Consider the following 20,612-nt stretch of genomic DNA (forward strand, 5'->3'; position numbering starts at 1 on the left):
TGGATCATTTTACTGATTTTTATTCAAATAACAATGTCTATAAAAAACTTTCCATAGAAACATTACAAGTATATGAAACTCAAATCACTTTTCTACATTTAAAGTGAAACAATTACGACAGAAAAATATATTTCAATACACTTGACTCAAGGAAAAATTATTGTCAGAAGACAATGTGTCTATATGAATACATTTGAGTCAAATTATGTTGTCAAAAGACAGTATGTCGGCGCAGCGTTTCGGTGTATCTTTTATTTTCTTGAGACCTTCTTCAGGACTCAAATAAAAATCGTGACTTTTTCCATAAATTTCATAAAAACAGACCATACATCTAAAAATGGAGAATAGAATACAATTAAAATAGATTATTTTTTTGGTAAACATAAGCTACTATTTTGGTTCAGTGCATCCTATATATCATATAATCACTACAACTCTTGATGATATACTTATAACTAGGTTAATAATTGTTTCACAACCATAGTTACTAAATCTACTGATGTTACCAATTATAAGGGTACTAACGAAAATTAGAGAACTGTAAAGAATCTCACCCCCAATGTACTTTAACAGGGAAGTTCCAGTTATGTATCCATATTTAAATTATGTTGCACCTGTCAAAGGATGTCCTCTCCTCAATGATAATCTTAAAGGCACCCCTAAAATAACGAACCTGTAATTAGCGAACCCTTTATTTACCAGTTATTAAACACTATAACCCTACTCTTCCCATTACTTTCTTGGGAAGGATAGAAGATCCAGGCTAGACCAGATCACTTTATAATTCCTCTCCACTGGCCGTTTATCTATAATGGAGTATTTTATTTGTATTAGTCGAGCTTTTTCCTATTCCCATTCAACACTACATAGGTACATTAGATGAACTTACCCTCAGCTATTTCTTTCCACGTTTATGGCCCTTTTTCAATCTCGGAGTTTGATTAGGTTAATATCCTGTACATCTTACTTATGCCTTTATTGAACGTAGGGCTAGCAGACCTGTCTTTGTCAATTAATCAGGTCCCAATACCTATATGAAAAACAAGGCAGAAGTTTTCTTTAATATATACTGGGGATTATATTGCTTCCTAATAACCTGTATTATATATTAATCAACTTATTGATTCTTACAATTCGCTCAGTTACGAGGTATCATTTCCCATTCCAAACATGTCATCGTTACAGTTCTTTACCCTGGTTCATTAGAACATGTACATCCTTCCATCGATGTCACATTATAGCTTATCCTATTTTCTATCTCAGTCAATCTTGTCACTTATTTAAGCAGTTATAACGAGTGTTGCGCGCTTTCAAGCCGCGTCGGTCTCCGCATCATTATATGTCTTTTCTGTTGCGGTATGTGTTATTCTATTCTTTAACTGGGTAGCGCTTATATAATCTAAGGAAATACTTTTCTAAACAGAATGTTATGAACAAACAGAGTCTTTATAAAAAAGAATCTTTTTAATACAAAGGGGTGTGTCCACTATACCCGAAGAATAGCTTCCAGGCTCGGCCACTCCCTCTGCCATTTCTCACCAAAGTGCTATGTACGATCACAAAGGAGCAAGCCGGGTAATTTACTCCTTCACACCACTGGAGAGTCAGAAACAAGTGGGCACAACCATTACCAAGCCATTTCAGAAAGTTAGAAGCTTAAAATTAACAGGTGCGGAAGGAACAAGCCGAGTACCAGGACTACAGCACAGGACAGCAGCAGATTTTCTGTTAGGTATGTTCCCACCTATGCTGCATATTGCAGTACTGTACACCCAGCACTGCATTGCCCTCTGTGAGAGTTCTCAATTTCTGCTGCAGTAATGGCATTGATAACAGCTGCAGAACACGTCATGGCAATAAAGTTATTTACATTGAATCGAGGCACTTCTTTCTGAGGAAAATGCTAGAGAGCTTGCTTTCTGTACAAAATGTTAACAGGCAGTAAAAGCACGTGGCTGCCAAAAATAAAGCGCGGTTGTGCTGATTTTAATTTTAAAAAAACTATAAATGCGGTTGCCATTATTGCATGCAGCTGAAGGTGCCATAAAAAGAATGGAAGGGGCACGGCCGCTATAGAGATAGCGTGCTGGGTTTGCAATGCTGTGAATGCATTAAGGCAGCCAGTAGCGCGCACTCACCTGGTGCAGAGTGTCCGGGGGCAGCTGTGTTCCCGGAAGGGCTCAACCAGATTGTTACTCCCTGCAGTGGTCCCTATGCCCGCCCTCTCTCTGGAGCACCGCCCAAACAGCAGGCACGCGAAATGAAAATGACGTGCCTGCTGTTTAACAAATATACCAAAAAAAAAACAAATTTTGTTGAGGCGCACATACCACAAGTAAAGTGCGCAAACCGCTGCTTAAAATAAATAAAAACAGGAATCATAACCCTACTAGCCCTTTATCCTGGTGAGGGCGGCACCCAATCTCGACATGACCAACAATTATGTGCATGCCTCTCCTCTGGAAGTAAACGCTCAGGGAGCCTGCTATAGGGATCGGGTGCTGCGCTCCCTAGGGAAGGGCTACCTTTAAGGAAGCGTTCTTTCTCTATAAAGTGTTAACAGGCAGCAAAAGCATGCAACTGCCAAAGATAAAGAGCGGCCGTAGTTGCGCTGATTTTAATTTAAAAAAATGCATGCGCAGTCGCCATTCTTGTATGCAGCTGAAACTGCCCAAAACAAGCATTTGCAATGCAATAGGACTCGCATTTACGCGAGACTTGTTGCATTGCAAACGGGAGTGCAGAAGGCACGAACAAAGGGTGGTGTGGGGTTGGGTGCGAACGAGAAGGCACGGACTTGGGAGGGGGGTGCACGAGAAGAAAGTAGTGCTGTGCAGCAGTCGAAGTAAAGGGGCCAGTAACCATGGAAGGACATAAATGACAACATGGCCGTCATAAGGAGGGACATACAAGCCTAAATCCAACCGGAAGGCAGTATTTAAGTCAAAAGCCAATGAAAAAGATCGGTGGATAGTGGGCGGAACTTACATGAAGCTTCCACGCTAAACTGAATACTGCATGCCTCGCAAAGCAAGCAGCGCATACGCTGCAACGCTAGGCTCGACCTAAAAAGCAGACATCTCATGTGCCCAAAGAGGTTGAAATTCAGGTGGAAGAGCAGTCGGTGCTTGCTGGAGTCAATGTGCATTAATCATGAGTTGGCAATTACGTAATTGAATTGGGTAACAATGGGGCCTGCTGCCGGCTAACTTCGTACAGAAATGTATAAGAGAATGGAATGAGGCTACCAGTTGCATCTATTTAGTGAGCTGGACTGCTGGCCAATCCCGAGGTATGAGTTATTAGTACGGTAGATAAGGTGATTCGGGTATAATATTGTGCCCTAATTGAAGCCAAATATATGAGTAAAGAAAAAGAAGCTAAACCAACGTGTATGTGCCTGGAGGTCAAAGCTTAGGAGGGGAGAACCGTATTGCAGCTTAATTCGACCATTTACTTTCTTGAATTTTTAATTGAAATTTAGTCTGGGGTTTCTCCTGTTGCAGAAACAATGTGAACATGAGATGCTGGATCTGTTAACCTGCCTGCGTATAATGAAATATTGGGTAAGAACTTTTTTTGATTGTGCACTTACATAACTACTACAGTCATGCAAAAGTCCTCAAATAAGACAGCAATAACTGGAGTTTCTGATATATCGGTGGAGAAGTGAAAATGCGTATCAGATTTTCAGAAGGAGTATCTGCACCTGGCTAGTGATACAATCTGGGGAGGTACTTTATGAAGAAAATAATTTCAAGTTGTAACCGTCGTTTTGACATTTCTTTGCAGATAGATGTTCAAACCATACATTTGAGTAGAGTATTCCAGCCCAATTATCAGTAGATAGTACAGCCTATGCAGGAAAATGTAGTTAGTATGAGACCACTGAGGTCTGTAAGCTGTGTTCTGTGCGTGAGGCCAGTAAGATTTGAAAAAGGTATTTCTGTGCATTTATAAAATTGTCAGGATAGGGTCTCCGACACACAGGATATGAGTGAAACCTACTGCGGTGAAGAATATGCATGTATGTGCTTTTGCTCCTTTACCTTGTATAATGAGAGGACGCTCAACTTTTTGAAAATGTGTGATGTTGGGTTTCTTTGGAGTCTTTGCTTAATCCAAATAAAAGTAGAGGAGAAGTATAATGGAGTAAATCAACATTACAGAACTAGCAGTTATCCTTGTTTTCCATTTTTAGATGCAGAGTCTCCGCTGAGTAGTCGGTCTCCTAGTTATTCTCCAAGAGATACAGACAGCTGTTTCAGTTACAGCTCTGAAATGGTAAGAAATGTGACCAATGTCCCATTTACTAAACTAAAGTGCCAGGTAAGTTTCAACGTATTATGCTACACATTCAGTGAAGCCAAGGGTCAGGTATGTCTTAGCTGTGTGGCACAACGTTACAACTATTATACTTGCAAATTCAATTTGGCCCTTGTTGGAAGTAATTGTACTAACAACCTTTTTTATTCACTTTCTGTTATTATCAATGACAGTAGACACTACACTGGAGAACTCAAAGCAGGGAATTAGTACAATCAAAGCAAAATCCTCAACACTTCTAATTTCAAGCAATAATGCAAAGGGTTAACAGCAAACGTTTAGGCCGAGGCACACGTGTTTTAAGATCTCACTCTCTGGACCCTCAGCTAAGTTGGCTTTCCTTTTATTTGTCAAACGTAAACAATTGGAGAGATTATTTTGAGAAGGTTCGAGCTGCTGTGCATTTTTACTTTGTCTGACTGCTCACTGACATAATGGTGTGCCCATATCCTGGTATAGACAGAACGTCTTATCTTAGGTGTGCCTGCGGAGGAGCTGTACTGCAGCTTCAGTTCAATTAAATGAAGTCCATGAGTAGATGGTGAGAAAATCAGAGTGTATGCACTTACTAGGGATTAAGGCATGGTTTAGTAAAATACCTTAATGTACAAGCTCACAGCATTCCTCCTTTCATATTGGTACGTGGCGTTTGTGGTGTCTGTGCATCAGAATCTAAAATGCAACCCCAGTGATCTATGCTACACCTATAACAGTAATGATGCATCATCTAAGAGCACACAGGTTCAGTGGTGTATCTAGCTAAACTGCCAGTTTAGGGCAGGATTAGAAGTTGGGTGGATTACTGGGGGATACCGCTCAGCTCAAAACACCTCATCCACTTTTCCCACACATTGATTTCTTAGGTGCACACTGGACCAATTTACTGACCATCAGTAAAAAGTCACCCCTGCCGGGCCACAGCTACTGCTGTCACCTGGGGCCCTTCACACATCTCACCCTACACTGCCGCTACCTTCCATTTTACACCTGCTTAAAACAGGTGGTAAATGGGACATTCTGATGGATACCTCTAGCTGCAGATTCCTCACATTTAGAATATCTCACAGACGCCAGACTGGACCCCGACATTTTTACAGCGGCGATCCTGCATGCTGCTAGGTGGTGCCATCCAGTTCCCTGTTGGCCTCGTTCCGTGCTAGAGGTGATGGAGCAGAGCTGCATATAAGCACCACTCCTGTGCATCCGCATCGGTTCCTATTTTTCTGCACCTTCAAATGTGGATCTGGAGTCCTGCTCTCTATCATTGGTTGAGGTTGTTCTCCAAATTGATTTCCAGTGTGCAAGGGAATAATTCCCCACTGAAGAATACATGGTTTAGACAATGTGATAACTGTCGGAAAAAAATGTAGGTATCGACCTTCACGAAGGGTGCCGCTTGTGTTTGGCCTCAACCCCAAAGTCATGCAAAGAATGTGCCTTCATGTCCCTGGAGGCGATCTGGGATCGTGAACCGAAGTTGTACATTGCTGAACATCAAAATAAATAATGGACCTTTCCTAAGTCCTGCTTCTGCTCCAATTCGAGGACGCAGACCTGTTTCCGCTCTATAGGCCGCTTCTACAACAGGTCTTCTTTGCGGGTACATTTGTCATGTAACTCTAAGTCCAATTCAATAGATGAAGCATAAGAAGTTGTAGTGGGACTTGATCCCATCCTTCCACGGTCTAAAGAAAAGTTTTCTTCGAGGGGATCCTCACAAAAGTCATAAGCACTTGAAATTTCCAGCCCATGCGCAGGGACCCCGGAAAATATATAAAAATATATGTGAAAACATATATTTAGCTCTCTATTTTTTTTTTAAACAATCAATGCAGCCTTTCATACACCACAGGCTGAGCAATGCTGTAGATTAGGCCAGTCTAAACTGGGGTGGCATGGTGAGCTGGGGGTGAATGTTCTGATTTGTTCTGCATTCCGTCCATCAATTGTGTGTCTTTTGCTTTCTCGCTCTAAGTGCGCCAGTTATTCTCAGACGTGAGTCCTGAGCTCACTGTGCCACTGGAATCAAGCTATCCTGGCTGAAGAGGGGTGAAACCCCGAAACCGGTCCTAGGATGCTTGTTTCCGGTCCAGGGAGGACCTGGCTAGGCAGTTCGGGCTGGACTGTTCCCATGAGGCACAGGGTCAAGACTGATTTGCATATAGCCAGGTCTAAACTGGGGTGGCATGGTGAGCAAAAGAATGATGGATTTAACCCAGATCTCTTGACTGGGGGTGAATGTTCTGATTTGTTCTGCATTCCGTCCATCAATTGTGTGTCTTTTGCTTTCTCGCTCTAAGTGCGCCAGGTATGCTCAGACGTGAGTCCTGGGCTCACTGTGCCACTGGAATCGAGCTATCCTGGCTGAAGAGGGGTGAAACCCCGAAACCGGTCCTAGGATGCCTGTTTCCGGTCCAGGGAGGACCTGGCTTGGCAGTTCGGGCTGGACTGTTCCCATGAGGCACAGGATCAAGACTGATTTGCATATAGCCAGGTCTAAACTGGGGTGGCATGGTGAGTAAAAGAATGATGGATTTAACCCAGATCTATTGACTGGGGGTGAATGTTCTGATTTGTTCTGCATTCCGTCCATCAATTGTGTGTCTTTTGCTGTAGATTTTTTCTAAGCACACATACAAAAACAAAGCAGGAAAACAAAGGACTTTTGAACTGCTTTTAATGCACAGTAGAAACCATAACCCTGCAAAGACAAAAGCAGGCATTGTCCGCTCATAGTCTGCATTGTAATTCCAATAGTATAGAAAGCTGAAAAGCTAACCCAGAGAAACACAAAGAAACTGGCACCGTGCCTTCAAGGCAGCCATGACCCCTAGCTTCCCATCATGCCTCAGGGGTGACCGGTCAGTTGTTCTTTCCGGCTCCTGCAGTCAGGACCCTGGTTAATCAGCTCTCACATTTTTAGCTTTTTGTCAGAAATGTTCTCTTGTTTTTTCATCAAAACCTTATTACTTTGACATTTTAAACCTGTTGGAGTACTTTTTTGCTATATTTCAGAGATTTCAGCATTTTCTCTCACTCAGAAATGCCCTCTCTGTTTGATCATTGCCCTTCCTGTGGCAAAAAGAAGGCTAAATCAGACTCACATCCTGTGTCTTATTTGCCTTCCTGATTCTCATGTTCCCAAGACTTGCCAGCATTGTCAGTCTTTATCTAAACATACTCTGAAGGACAGAGAGAGGATTTGCCTCTATGGAGTGGCTGAGAAAAGAAAATCTTACTCTAGAGGCAGGTCTCCGGTGAGGCAGAGGAAGTAGAGGGCCAGATATTACTCCAGAAGCAAGATTCCGATCTGCTCTCCATCGGCATCAGGCTCGGCGTCGAAAATGCCTCCACCGGCGAAGGAAACGTCGATGAAAAGACCATCGACGGCGGGCTCACCGTCGAGAGAACATCAGTCGTCGTCAAAGAAAACCTAACAGAGAAGTACGTCATCGTCTAATCCTCCACTGTCATCAACCCGGCGACGATTCGAGGAGTCGTTCTCCGTTGGTGTGGGATCGCCTAACATCGAGGCATCTCTCTCCGTCGTCGCTCTCGGTACGGCATTCAACGTCGAGACGATCACCTCCGTTGACGTCAACCAGGCGGCGGTCAATGTTGAGGCCCAGATCTGAGACGATGTCGAGGAAGGATTAGTTGTCGAAACCTCCGTTGAAGTATTTGAGGCGACGCTCAACGTCAATGCAAAGATCCCCTCCGACGTTGAGGCAAACTTCTCTGTTGGGGTCCACAAGATGCTCAACATCGAGAACAAGATCTGTGCGGTCGAAGGGTTCGACGTCGAGAAGGATTTCTCCATCACTCTCTCCTCGTTCGACGCAGAGTCGTGGTACTCCGAGGGATATTCATCTTCTGGCGTCGAAATGTAAATCTCCGTTCGATGTCGGGACAGAAAGAATCTGCATGGTCGGCGTCGATACCAAGATCTCCTTCAAAGGGCTCGACAGCCCTAATGGCGAATAGCTGCTCGACGTCGCATCATTCCTCAAGACACTGTTCCACTTCTAAGTCTTCTCAGAGCCTTCAGTTTCAGCGGCAGGTTATCCACAAGTGATCTCGCCGTCGAGAAGCTCATCTTCTCCATCTCCAAAGCGACAGGTACAGAAATCCCCGCAGATCACGGCTTCACCGGCACAAGGACACAAATCTCCTTCTGTTCACCTTTCTCCCAGATGGCTCCTTCCAATCCATCATTCGCAGAAAGAACCTTCAGCACAGGTGCAGCGACCTATGGACTTTTCAAGTCCTCTACATAGATCTCCTCTGGCACGGTTGGTGCAAGCTGTTGACCGGTCACCTACCACTCCACCCAGAGATCGCTGTAGCAAGTCACCTACATGTAGATCTTCGTCTTTTATGATGACCATGAGAAGATCTCCTTCTTGGTCATCCTCCTCGACCCACTCCTCCAAGAGGGATTATTCTCCTACTCTCTCGGACAGTCCTCCCTCCAGAGTGTCACCTGTTGATGACCTCAATACTTTTCAGGATGTCCTCTCAAGAGGAGCGCAGAAACTTAATATAGAGATGTCCACAACTCAGGCATCCACATCAGTTATATTTGAAACTCGACACCAAAGGTCTGCGTCTAGACCTTTACTGCCACTGGTTCCTGGTCTCCTTCAATCAGTCATGGACATTTTTCTTACCCCAGCATCTATAAAGTCACCTCCTGCGAGAATTCTAAAAAAAATACTAACCAGCGGAACAGGATCCCTTATTCCTAAGGTCAGATCCTTCACCGGATTTGGTGATTATCGCAGCAGCAAAGAAAACACATGCAGTCTCCTCTTCATCGCCAGTTCCTCCGAACAAGGAGAGTAGAGCCTAGGAGTCTTGGGGTAGAAAAGCATGCGGTTATGCAGCGGCTTCTTTAAAAGTGCCTAGTGCTGCAGCCCTGTTGGGCCTCTATAATAGATCATTGTGGGACTCACTAGAACATTTTAAAGAAAAACTACAAAAAGAGGATCGTCAAGACTTTGCAGAGATTCTCCAGGAAAGAGCACTAGTTGCCAATCAAATGTCGAACGCAGCAGCTGATGGGGCTCCTCTAGCTGCGCATTCATATTCGCATGGGATATGCGCAAGGAGATCTTCCTGGTAACGTGTTACGGCTTTAAAACCAGAAGCCCAGCAACGCATCATGAATCTGCCTTTCTCTGGTAATGCTCTTTTCGGCTCCCACACCAACGAGGAGACTGAGCTAGATACGCTTAAAGTCGTAGGCTTGGAGAAGTAGAAAGAGTTCAGGCCTTACAATCGCAAAGGCTACGATCAGAGGGTTCAAACCCTTCAATGGTCCCAGAGGCAGTATCACCAATCCAAATACCATTATAAAGGACGTAGACCCACCTGAGGTAGAGGAGCACAACAATCATCTACAACAGCCAAAGCACCGGCAAACAGAGTTTCCGCTTCCTCTGACGCCATTGCCCACTCCAGTGGGAGGAAGTATCTCCGGACATGTAGAAGAGTGGTGCAACATAACCAAAGATCAGTGGGTGCTAAATATACTAAAGAATGGGTATGCATTACGTTTCCGTGCACCCCCAAAGAACATTCCTCCAGTAAAGACAAATCTTCGCCAAATAAAATTGTTGCGTCGGTAGGTTTCTATCCTTCTACAGAAATTGGCCATAGAAGAGGTTCCTCCATCACAACGAGGAAAAAGGGTACACTCCAGATACTTCCTAGTTCCAAAGAAGGATCAAAAGCAAAGTTTCAGGCCTACTCTGGATCTTCGCTCACTGAACAAGGTCATCCAGAAGGAAAGATTTCGTATGTTGGTGCTTCATCAAATATACCCACATCTTCAGAAAAGGGATTGGATGTGTTCAATAGACCTCCAAGATGCGTACTTCCACGTCTCGATTGCACCACGACACCGGAAGTTCCTACTCTTCAAGGTGGGCTCCAAACTTTATCATTACAGAGTTCTGCCGGTCGGCCTGAAATCTGCACCATGAGTATTCACAAATGCATGGCAGTGGTAGCCGCAGCTTTACATCGCCAAGGCCTGTTCTTACATCCATAGCTAGACGACTGGCTGCTAAAAGGTTCATCTCTCCAAATGGTGACGAACCACTACTGGATCTGCCTGAACTTACTGCGTCGCTTGGGCCTTCATGTAAATATGGAAAAATCGATCCATCAGCCCACTCAAATAATTCATTATCTAGGGGCTACCCTGGACTCCAGTGCAGGAAAAGTGTTTCCTTCGGAGGAGAGACTGTTATCAATCAAACGGAAATGCAATCTCCTCCTTCAAGTGCATCAACCATCAGTTCGACAAGTGGCATCACTTCTAGAGTCAATGTCATCTTGCATTTTTCTTGTCCCTAACTCCAGGTTGAGAACGAGACCTCTACAGCAGAATTTGGAGGACAAATGGGACCAATCCTTGGGAAGTTGGGAGGATCGGATTCTTCTTTCCCAAGCAGCGAGAACGCCTGAAAAATCTCCTAGTGGGAGTCACTTTCCATCAACCTCTTCCAACACAATCCTTGATCACAGGTGCCCCTCACTTCAAGGATGGGGGGCAAACATGGGTTGGCTACAGACTCAGGGCAAGTGGTCGAGCAAAGAACAAACCTATCATGTAAACATGCTGGAACTGCAGGCAGTTCAACTGGCTCTCAAAGCATTCCATCCATCGTTTCACTCCAAGTCGATATTAATACAAAAGGACAACACGACCACCATGTATTACCTAAACAAACAGGGTGGTACTCACTCTCGCCCACTGTCCCTTGAATCTCAGGCAGTTTGGCCCGGGCTTCTGGCCAGACATCTCTCAATTACAGCAGTCCATCTGCCAGGAGAACAGAACATGCAGGCGGACGCTCTAAGTCGACACTTCGTAGAGCAGCAAGACTGGGTGCTAAATGACAAAGTGGTGATGGACATTTTTCATTAATGGGGTCATCCATCCACCAACCTCTTGGCAGACAAAGTAAACAAAAAATGCCACGCCTTCGCGTCAAGATTTTACCGACCAGGATCAAAAGGGAATGCCCTTTTGATCGACTGGTCCGGAACATTTGCGTACGCTTTTCCACCCCTTCCTCTCATTGCGAAGGTGGTAGCCAAGCTCATTCGCTCCAGGATGAAAATGATCCTAATAGCACCAGACTGGCCATGTCAATGGTGGTATCCTGACCTGTTGCAGCTTTCAATGTGTCCACACAGGAAGCTTCCATGCAGACCGGACCTTCCGACCAAAATGAACGGGAAGATGCTTCATCCCAACCTTCCCTCACTGAACCTGGCAGCATGGCTCCTGAGGTCCTGCAATACGGCCACCTGAATCTCCCTCAGGACTGTATGAACATTTTGAGAGAGTCAAAAAGACCGTCCACAAGAAACTCTTACTCTTTTAAATGGAAGATATTTTACTTGTGGTGTATGCGTAATGGTTTTCACCCTACTAGTGGGCAAGAGGAGGTAATCTTGCCTTATCTTCTACATTTGGCCAAATCGGGTTTAAAGTACACCTCCATAAAAGTTCACTTGGCAGCCATTACAGCCTACTGAAAGTCATCTGACCAACCTTCTCTTTTTCAGCTCCATGTGGTCAAGGATTTCCTTCTGGGTTTGAAGAAGGTTTCCCCCCCCCCCCCCCCCCCCCCTGTCCGACCTCCTTCGGAGTTGAATTTGGTTCATTCAAAACTGATGGGTCCTCCTTCTGAACCCATTCATAAGACCACACTGCAGCACCTTACATGGAAAGTCGCTTTTTTAGTGGCTATTATGTCAGCACGTAGAGTAAACTAAATCCAAGCACTCTGTTCCAAAGAAACATACACGGTTTTCCACCACAACAGAGTGGTTTTGAGGACTCACCCCACTTTCCTTCCGAAGGTGGTGTCTGACTTCCATGACAATCAAACAATTTCTCTACCCTCTTTCTTTCCCAATTCTGCTACACCAGCAGAAAGGTCTCTTCATTCCCTAGACCTTAAAAGAGTTCTCAAATTCTTTTTAGATAAAACGAAGTCCATCAGAAAGTCTGATCAATTGTTTCTAAACTATGGTGCCATCAGAGCAGGTTTCCCAGCCTCCAAGCTTTCCATTTCCAGATGGATAGTGTCTTGCATTAAGCTGGCGTATCAATTGGCAAACAAACCTCTACTGGTTTCTCCCAAAGCTCACGCTACTAGGGGAAACGCATCTACGATAGCTTTTCTACATAATGTACCGATGGCCGAGATTTGCAAGGCAGCAACTTGGAAATCGGTACACACATTCACGAGACACTGTTGTCTCGATTCTGACTCCAGAGCAGATACTCAAGTAGGCCCGGCCTCCTTGAAAAATGTATTCCAATGCCAAGTTAGTTGGAATTGGTATTCTTGGATGTGTTCTGCATGTTTTATGATTCTCATTTGCCCGCAGGAATAAGGGATGGGCTTGCTACTCGATTCAAGTGCTTATGACTATTGATGAGGATCTCCTGGAAGAGAAGGATAAATTACCTGTAATCTCTTCCAGGGGTATCCTCATCAAAGTCATTAGTAACCCTCACGCCTCCCCGGGCAAATGATCCAAAAAGTGTCATCTCTTTGTGCCCAGGCCTCCGGGTCTCCGCAAGGAACAACGGACCTAACTGTCACCCCTAAGGCATGATGGGACGCTAGGGTCATGGCTGCCTTAAAGGCACGGTGCCAGTTTCTTTGTGTTTCTCGAGGTTAGCTTTTCAGCTTTCTATACTATTGGAATTACAATGCAGACTATGAGCTGACAATGCCTGCTTTTCTCTTTGCAGAGTTATGGTTTCTACTGTACATTAAAAACAGTTCAAATGTCCTTTGTTTTCCTGCTTTGTTTTTGTATGTGTGCAAAGAAAAGTTCTACAGCACTGCTCAGCCTGTGGTGTATGAGAGAGAGAGAGAGCTATATATATGTTTTCAAATATATTTTTTATATATTTTCCGGGGTGCCCTCTCTCTCTCTCTCTCTCTCTCTCTCTCTCTCTCTCTCTCTCTCTCTATATATATATATATATGTATATATATATATATATATATATGTATATATATATATATATATATATATATATATATATATATATATATATATGGAGGGGGAGAGGGAGATATGTTTTCAAATGCTTATGACTTTGATGAGGATACCCCTGGGATAGAACTAGGATTACAAGTAAGTAACTTATCCTTGTAAGGGCTTCAAAGTGGCAATCAATCCCACTACTAATCCCTGATTGAGGAGCAGAGTCTGCAACTGGTCCCTTGGCGACACCGCAGCAGCTTGAGGCCTTTAAGGAGGTCATGCTGTGTAATTTTGCACTTGTCTGCCTCCCTCTTACACGCCTTCAGGCCCCAAGGATCCACAGAGGCCTCCTGTTTGATTACAGCCTACTGATATATCCTCGGTGCCTTCTAAGCCCTTATAACCTATCTTTGGTTCCTCAGCAATTACGGTGCCTACTTCTTTTCCAGATTGCATATGGCCAGTCCCTTTTACAATGCCAATCGCTACATCGCCGGAGGGGGATCTAGTTCCGACACCGATGTCTGAGCTTGAGGTGAATCTGTCCTGACTGACGTCACACTCTGACTTCACTCCAGTGCTCCTGGTAGAGTTTGGCTCAAATAATACACTTCAACTACTGTGGAGCTGTCCTCAGAAACTCCATCATCTTTTTGGTTCTGATTCTGACCAGAATTTGCCAAAACACGCAGATGGCAATGGTGATGATAGGGATGATTTACACATAATCATAATAATAGTTAATACTTGCACTTACGGGAGACAAGTGGGCTTGCTATTTCCCCTGATTCTGGGCAGGGTAGATTTTGCCCCTTGTACCCTCAATGGAATAGAGTGGTTCCTTTGCTATTGTAATCAAACAAGCAGCTAAAGTCCTAGATCTACAACTGCTTTCTGTTGAAGCCAAGACAAATAAATGACCTTACTGAGGTTTTGCATCATGGGCCAGCCACATCTGAGCCCTTGCTTACATTCAAAGAAGCCCTAACTGACACCTTTTTGGGCATGTGGTGTAAAAATTGCTCTTGGACACCGGTGAACAGGCACATGGCCAGATGCCACAGACCATCACCCAGCGACCCAGAGTTTCTAACACAGCATTCTACATTTGTGAGTCCTAATGCTTTACCCACAACACCCCCAAATTTAATTAAATTTAAAAAAGCATTTATTGAATGCATAGTTACCCTAAGGCATCCCAGCGCTAGCAGCTAGACAGGGAAGAGCTAAATGGTTTATAGAGAGGCAATTTGGGAACAGCCATGTTTTGAGGAGCTTTCGAAAAGGGAGATGTCCAGACTCTGACCGAAGATGTAAAGGAAGAGTATTCCAGAGTCTAGCCACTTTGTATGCAAAGGACTTTCCTCCACATCTCACCCTTTTACCAAACAGGAAATTGAAACTGATTGAGGCATTCAGGTAACTAATGCTCTCTAAAGCCAGCTTAGCCTTGAAGTCGGGCAGTGTGGTCTGGCTATTAGGCCTTTATATGCATACCCTATAGGCCCTGGCCACCAAAATGTTACTGCCAGTCCAGGGGAAGCTTATGGCCACCCTTGCTCATACTATTAAAGATGGCCAAGATGGAGCCAAATATGTGATTTGGACTGGTCTGGATACTACCGATTGCTTGAGTTGTGCGGTTGACAGTATACAGTGCTCCGTCGTGATTCACCACCCTTTTGGATATGCCTTACGTTATACAGTATTGAGGTATCTCTATGGATATGCCTTACGTTATCCAGTATTGGGCTACCTCTCATAGATTCACATGCCTGAATCATCCCCCGTCGCCGAGATGGGTTCCCACGGTAAAATACAAAAACAGTGCCATAAGTAATAGGCTAAAAAGGCCAAAGGCAATATCTTAGTAGCCTATCTATGTCCTTTTTAAAAAAAGGACCAAAGGTTGCTTCCAGCCAATAAGCTGCCAGCCCCCTCTAGAACACAGAGGTAAGTTCTCCTCAGATTTTCACCGCACGGTGTGTGGAAGGGAATCTCCCTGAGTGCTACTCAGTTATTTCCTTCTATTCAGCTCTTCTGAAGAAAATGTCAGATAAGAAAGGCCTCTTCCGCCCTTGCAAGACCTGTGGGAAGAAGAGGGTCCATGTAGATGATTTGCATAAAGATTGTATTTATTGCCTTTATCCAAGGCATGAGGTGAAAGACTGTAAAATCTGTTGCACCTTTTCTAATAAGACCCTCAAGGACAAAGATTACTTTTATGGCTTCAATCCACAAAGGAACAGGCTCGCCCTTCAGAGGAGGAAGAAGGATTGCCTTAAACTTTTCACAAGAGGGCTAAATCACAGGAAAGATCTTCAGGTGAGGGAAGGAAACATCTCAAGTCTTCCCAGAAGAAACCTGTGAGTAAAGAGAAGAATTCCAAACACTCCTCGGAGCTATCTCTATTTGTCACCTCTACGCCAGTCAAAAAAGAAAGAGAACATCCAAGATCGTCGTCTTCTGACTCTGTGAGTAGAAAACATGTAAAGTAATCTGTGTCAACGACGATTTCCCTGTCTTTGTCACCGATATGTGTGACTTCGTCAACTCCATCGTCGACAGCAACCATCACGACTACGGCGATTCAGTCCCCTGTTTCATCGACTAAGATCTGTATTGTGACAAGACCTCCATTAGTTTCACCCGTCGACGACTCCTCATCGACGAAGAAACGTCGGAGGAACCGTCAACGACAAAGGCACCGTCTACGACAACACCATCGACTACAACACCTCCGTCGACTATTGCTACACCGTCGACGACAGTTCCGTCGACTATGGGGATTCCTTCAATAGTAAGTTCTGGACCGTCTATGCCACAGTCGACGAGGATTTCTCACACCATTACTGTTTCAAAGGCTTTTCTTTTTCCACCTTTTCAAGACTATAGCAAGGTGTCACTTTTGCTATCATCTCACCTTTTGGAGGGTTATATTGAGGAGGCTTATGATGAAGAGGAGGATGAGGATGGTCTATATGAAGTAGCTGATAGTCCATCGGAGCTACATGTGAAATGCCAAGATGACGATGAGGAAGATTATCATGAGGCGCATTATTATCCGGAGCAGTACATGGCTCCTCGTCATGCTTATCAGTTTAATCCTCGACAGGAAGCACGCCATAGAGAAATGGCTCATCTACCTCCGTCACTGATTCAGGATCTGCAGGCCATTTTGGCAGATTATCGGCAGAGATTCCCTTCTCAACAAATTCCACCACAAGCTTCGGTTCCACAGGAAGATCCGGTGGCAGTACCAGAGCCTCAAATATCCAGTACACCGGTGAATGCAACAAGTCCAGTTCCAAATGACCCTGAAGTTCACCAAAATATCAACGAAAGTTACCAGCTGCCTACAGCAAAGGGATATAGGTAAGCCCAAACTGGATCTGGATTAAATAAGCAACCACATACCGCGACTGACACAGAGGGGCAAAAGGACAAAAGAAAGGGAGATTTTCAGAATCAGTTTATTTAAGTATAAAGGATCAGGATAATGATCAATAAAAAAGAGTGTATATAAATAATTACACAATACAGAAATATATAAGTCCCACACTGAACAGTCATACACACATTCATTCCCACAGCATACTCATTTATTCAAACCGACACATAATCAAGAACAAATTATTTCATACATAGGTTAAAACAGTCAATATTCAAGGAATAACAATTCCAGAGAATAACAGTTCCAAAGCTCGTGCTCTCCCAATCGTGTAGACAGACGGGGTCTCCAGGTAGACACGAGCCAATGAGAGCCAACGCACGTTTCGGTGTTGGGCCCACGGGGGGGCTACACCTTCATCAGGGCAATAGTAGTTACAAACGTGTGGGACACACAAATGACACCTTTATTCAGGTGGGTAGGCTAGTAGTTGCCCTCTGATAATGGGGTGGGGGATTTCAGGGCCTCAAGGGGCTAAAAACGGCAGTTCCATGAAATAGGTGAGGCAGCGAGCTTGGGATTCATTCAACGTATGGGGACATCAAATCGTATATCCAAAGTGAAGGGCGAGTAGCGCCAAGTATTGATTCCAGTGGGGGATTTTAACACACATATCAAGTACGCCAGACAAAGGGATTAGGTTAATTCCATGGGTCTTCTTGCATCAAAGCAGAGGGTAAGAACGTTGCATCGTCAGAGCAGGAGCAAGGGCTTCCGGGACCCTGAAGTTCACAACACTTCCTCTTTGGAAGAGGAAGTAGAAGAAGGAGAATTACCGGATCCAATAGCTGTTCCGGATCCTTGGGATGATTATATAATTCCGACGCCGTCACCTCCTCCACACCTACCTTCGGATTCTCCCCCAGAGGACATCGGGGGGTTTCACAATTTAATGCAGTGGGCAGCCAATAGGTGAAACAGACAGATTATTTTCTGCATGATTGTGAAGAGGACACAAGAAGGATTGTACGGTTGATTCCGATTATTGACTATATTTGGCAGGAGGGTGTGAAGATAATGAAGACGCCAGCATCTATACCAGCCGTATATAAAGCTCCTGAAGATAGTCCATCTTGCCTTGTTGGACATCCAAGGCCAGATTCTGTTATATCTCAGGCCGCACAGAGACGGTCAAATAATCCGGCAACACCAATTAATACTCCTCCGGACAGAGAGGGACATGGGATGGACCTCATGGGAAGAAATTCTTGGCAATGGCAGCGGCATCAATTCGGGCAGCAAATGCCTTAGCCATTATCAGGCGTTATGACTGTCAAATATGGTTCGATATGGCGGGATGATTGACCTCATCCTGGAAGAAAACAAACAGGACGCTTGAAAGATTTTATTGGAAGGTGAAAGGGCTGCCTCTGAGACTATTGATTGCGCCTTGGACATAGCAAACACAAGTTTTAGGCAGTTGGCAGGAGCTGCAGTACTTCAACGCCAGGGTGGCTGAAAGCTACCTTCAGACCTGAGGTTCAGGTTAAAATCCTGGACATGGCGTATGATGGAGAGTCACTTTTTGGTAAGCATATTGATGACGCTCTTCTGGCTATAAAGAACAATACAGATACCGCAAAGTCATTAGGGGCTCTGCAGTATGGAAGAGTACCATATAGAGGTGCCAGAGGGCGAGAATTCACCACCTACAAACGAGGATATCAAAGAAATAAACAATATTAATATCAACCTCAATATGGTAAATCTTACAACCCACCAGTGTATCGCCAATCCTCAACAGCTGATTTCTCTCACCAGGGAGGTCGCAAGCGAACACCTCAACAGGGCCTCGACTCTGGCAGAAACCAATGAGTGCATCAGGGTACCAGTCAATTTTCCCTCTCTACCCGTGGGCGCAAGAAATTCTACTTTCGCACAGGTACCAGTCAATTTTCCCTCTCTACCCGTGGGCGCAAGAAATTCTACTTTCGCACAGCGGTGGTGCAAGTTCACTTCAGACTGCTGGGTGTTGGACCTAGTCACCAAGGTCCACACCCTAGAATTTATTCAAAAACCACCTATTACTCCGCCCAGGGGTCCCTCTCCCCCTCGTCTTCACTTACTACAAAAAGAAGTCTTGATCATGCTCCTCAAGGAAGCTGTAGAGGAAGTACCATCCAATCAGAGAGGATTCTATTCTTGTTTCTTCCTAATACATTTTTTTTTAGGAGAATGGCGACGATTCTGGACCTAAGAAAACTCAACAAGTTTCTCAAAAAACAGACGTTCAGGATGGTGACACTTTCCGATATTTTGGGATGCTTAAACAAAGGAGATTTCAGGACTTCTCTCGATATGGAGGACGCATACTTTCATACCCCAATTCACCCAAAACACCGGAAATATCTACGGTTTACAGTGGCTGGCAGTGGCGGCTGGTTATAACGGGCGAAAGGGGCGTTGCCCTACCAAGCATCCGAGAGGAAAGAGAGAATGAACGTACAACACGAAGCAGCTTTAAATAAAGTGCTCTCTGCTTCGTGCTAACACAGATTCTTTCTGTTGCCTCTTAATGAAGAGCTGAGGAGCGAGACAAGTCGGAAGTCCTCGTGCGCATGTGCTAGGCTGCTAGCTGGGGCGACGGGTATCGCTCGCCCTTGAGGCACACACATGAGGAGAGTGATGTCAGCATGGTAGGAGTGGCCAGTAGAAGCGGTAATGGTTAACTTGTATATGGGGCGCTTATGCTGTGGCCCAGGCGTTTTCAGCAGAGCGCCATTGAAATAAATGGTAAGGGGCAGGGCTGGCCTACATCGAGGAAGTGAAGTGGGTGGCAACAACTGAAGGACTCCCTTCATGTTTGTACTGCTGTTTAAGCCTCCTGATTGGATATTGAAGGTTGGGGGAGTGGGCTGGCTGTGGAAGATTTTGTCTAGGCAGCTCCGATTTCATTTCGGGGTCGGGATTATAATCAGAATGCAGCAGGTGTGCGTGCGTCGTGTATTGTGTTGTTGGCGCCTTGGCGGTTTATTATCCAGGAGGGACACCGACCAGACGAGATGGGACTTAACCAGGCGGCACAAGCTTTTGAGGTAAGTGAACAAGTATAATTTAATGTGGATCATAATCTACTCTCTTCCGGACGAGTCGAGTGTTCATTGTGCTTCTTTTGTGTCAGCTTTATTCGGAAAGAGATCACCAGTCAAATGCGAGCAAGGGTACAGTCAGTAGAAGACGAGGCCTGGGACTATTCCTTTCGTAAGGATAACAGACTGAAGACTATTTAGAATCAGAAAAGCGGTAGGATTTTGTTGGGCAAGTGCACCAGTGTTAATTACGGCAGTGCCTTGTTAGCGTTTCACTTACTGTTTGCTAGCCACAATCGCAGCCGCAGAACAAGCTGCAATCTGTCTGTGGGCACGTGCGCAACATATTGAAGAATTATTAATAGCCTGCGGGTATTAACAAGCAATGCAATCTGGCAGGGATACAGTTTATGCCCTTGCATGCGCAGTTACTACGCTGTGCCTTCAGATGAGAATGCAAGTTCTCGGAGATTGAGATGTATTTTACCGAGATTATTATAAGCACTGCACTCTGATTAATGGCGTCCAATATCTATCTGCAGTACAGGTCGTGACCACCCTCCACCCCTCTCCCTATCAGAGCGCTTGACTAATGTGGCAACAGAAGGCTCAGTGAAAGCCCACCCAGTGTTACATGGGTGGGTATAAATATTGTTAAACGAGGCCCGTTATGTTACAGGCTGACGGAAACTTAATGCGGAAGCCATCAGAAGTGCCCCTGAGAAACACGACCACACAACAGGTCTAGAATACACAAAAGCCAAAAAAGTACTTTTGCA

The 20,612-nt window shown here is 44.7% G+C and overlaps 1 protein-coding gene across 2 annotated transcripts in view; it reads left to right on the forward strand.

Moving 5' to 3' along the window:
- REDIC1 (regulator of DNA class I crossover intermediates 1) overlaps positions 1–20,612 on the forward strand; it is a 960,655-nt gene that overhangs the window by 881,839 nt on the left and 58,204 nt on the right. For both annotated transcript variants that reach the window (XM_085654103.1, XM_085654104.1), the window contains one exon: positions 4,202–4,284. In XM_085654103.1, the coding sequence (XP_085510229.1) occupies positions 4,202–4,284 (83 nt within the window). The remainder of the gene's footprint in view (positions 1–4,201; positions 4,285–20,612) is intronic.

This window comes from Triturus cristatus, chromosome 4_1, assembly GCF_964204655.1.
Source record: "Triturus cristatus chromosome 4_1, aTriCri1.1, whole genome shotgun sequence".
NCBI lineage: Eukaryota > Metazoa > Chordata > Amphibia > Caudata > Salamandridae > Triturus > Triturus cristatus.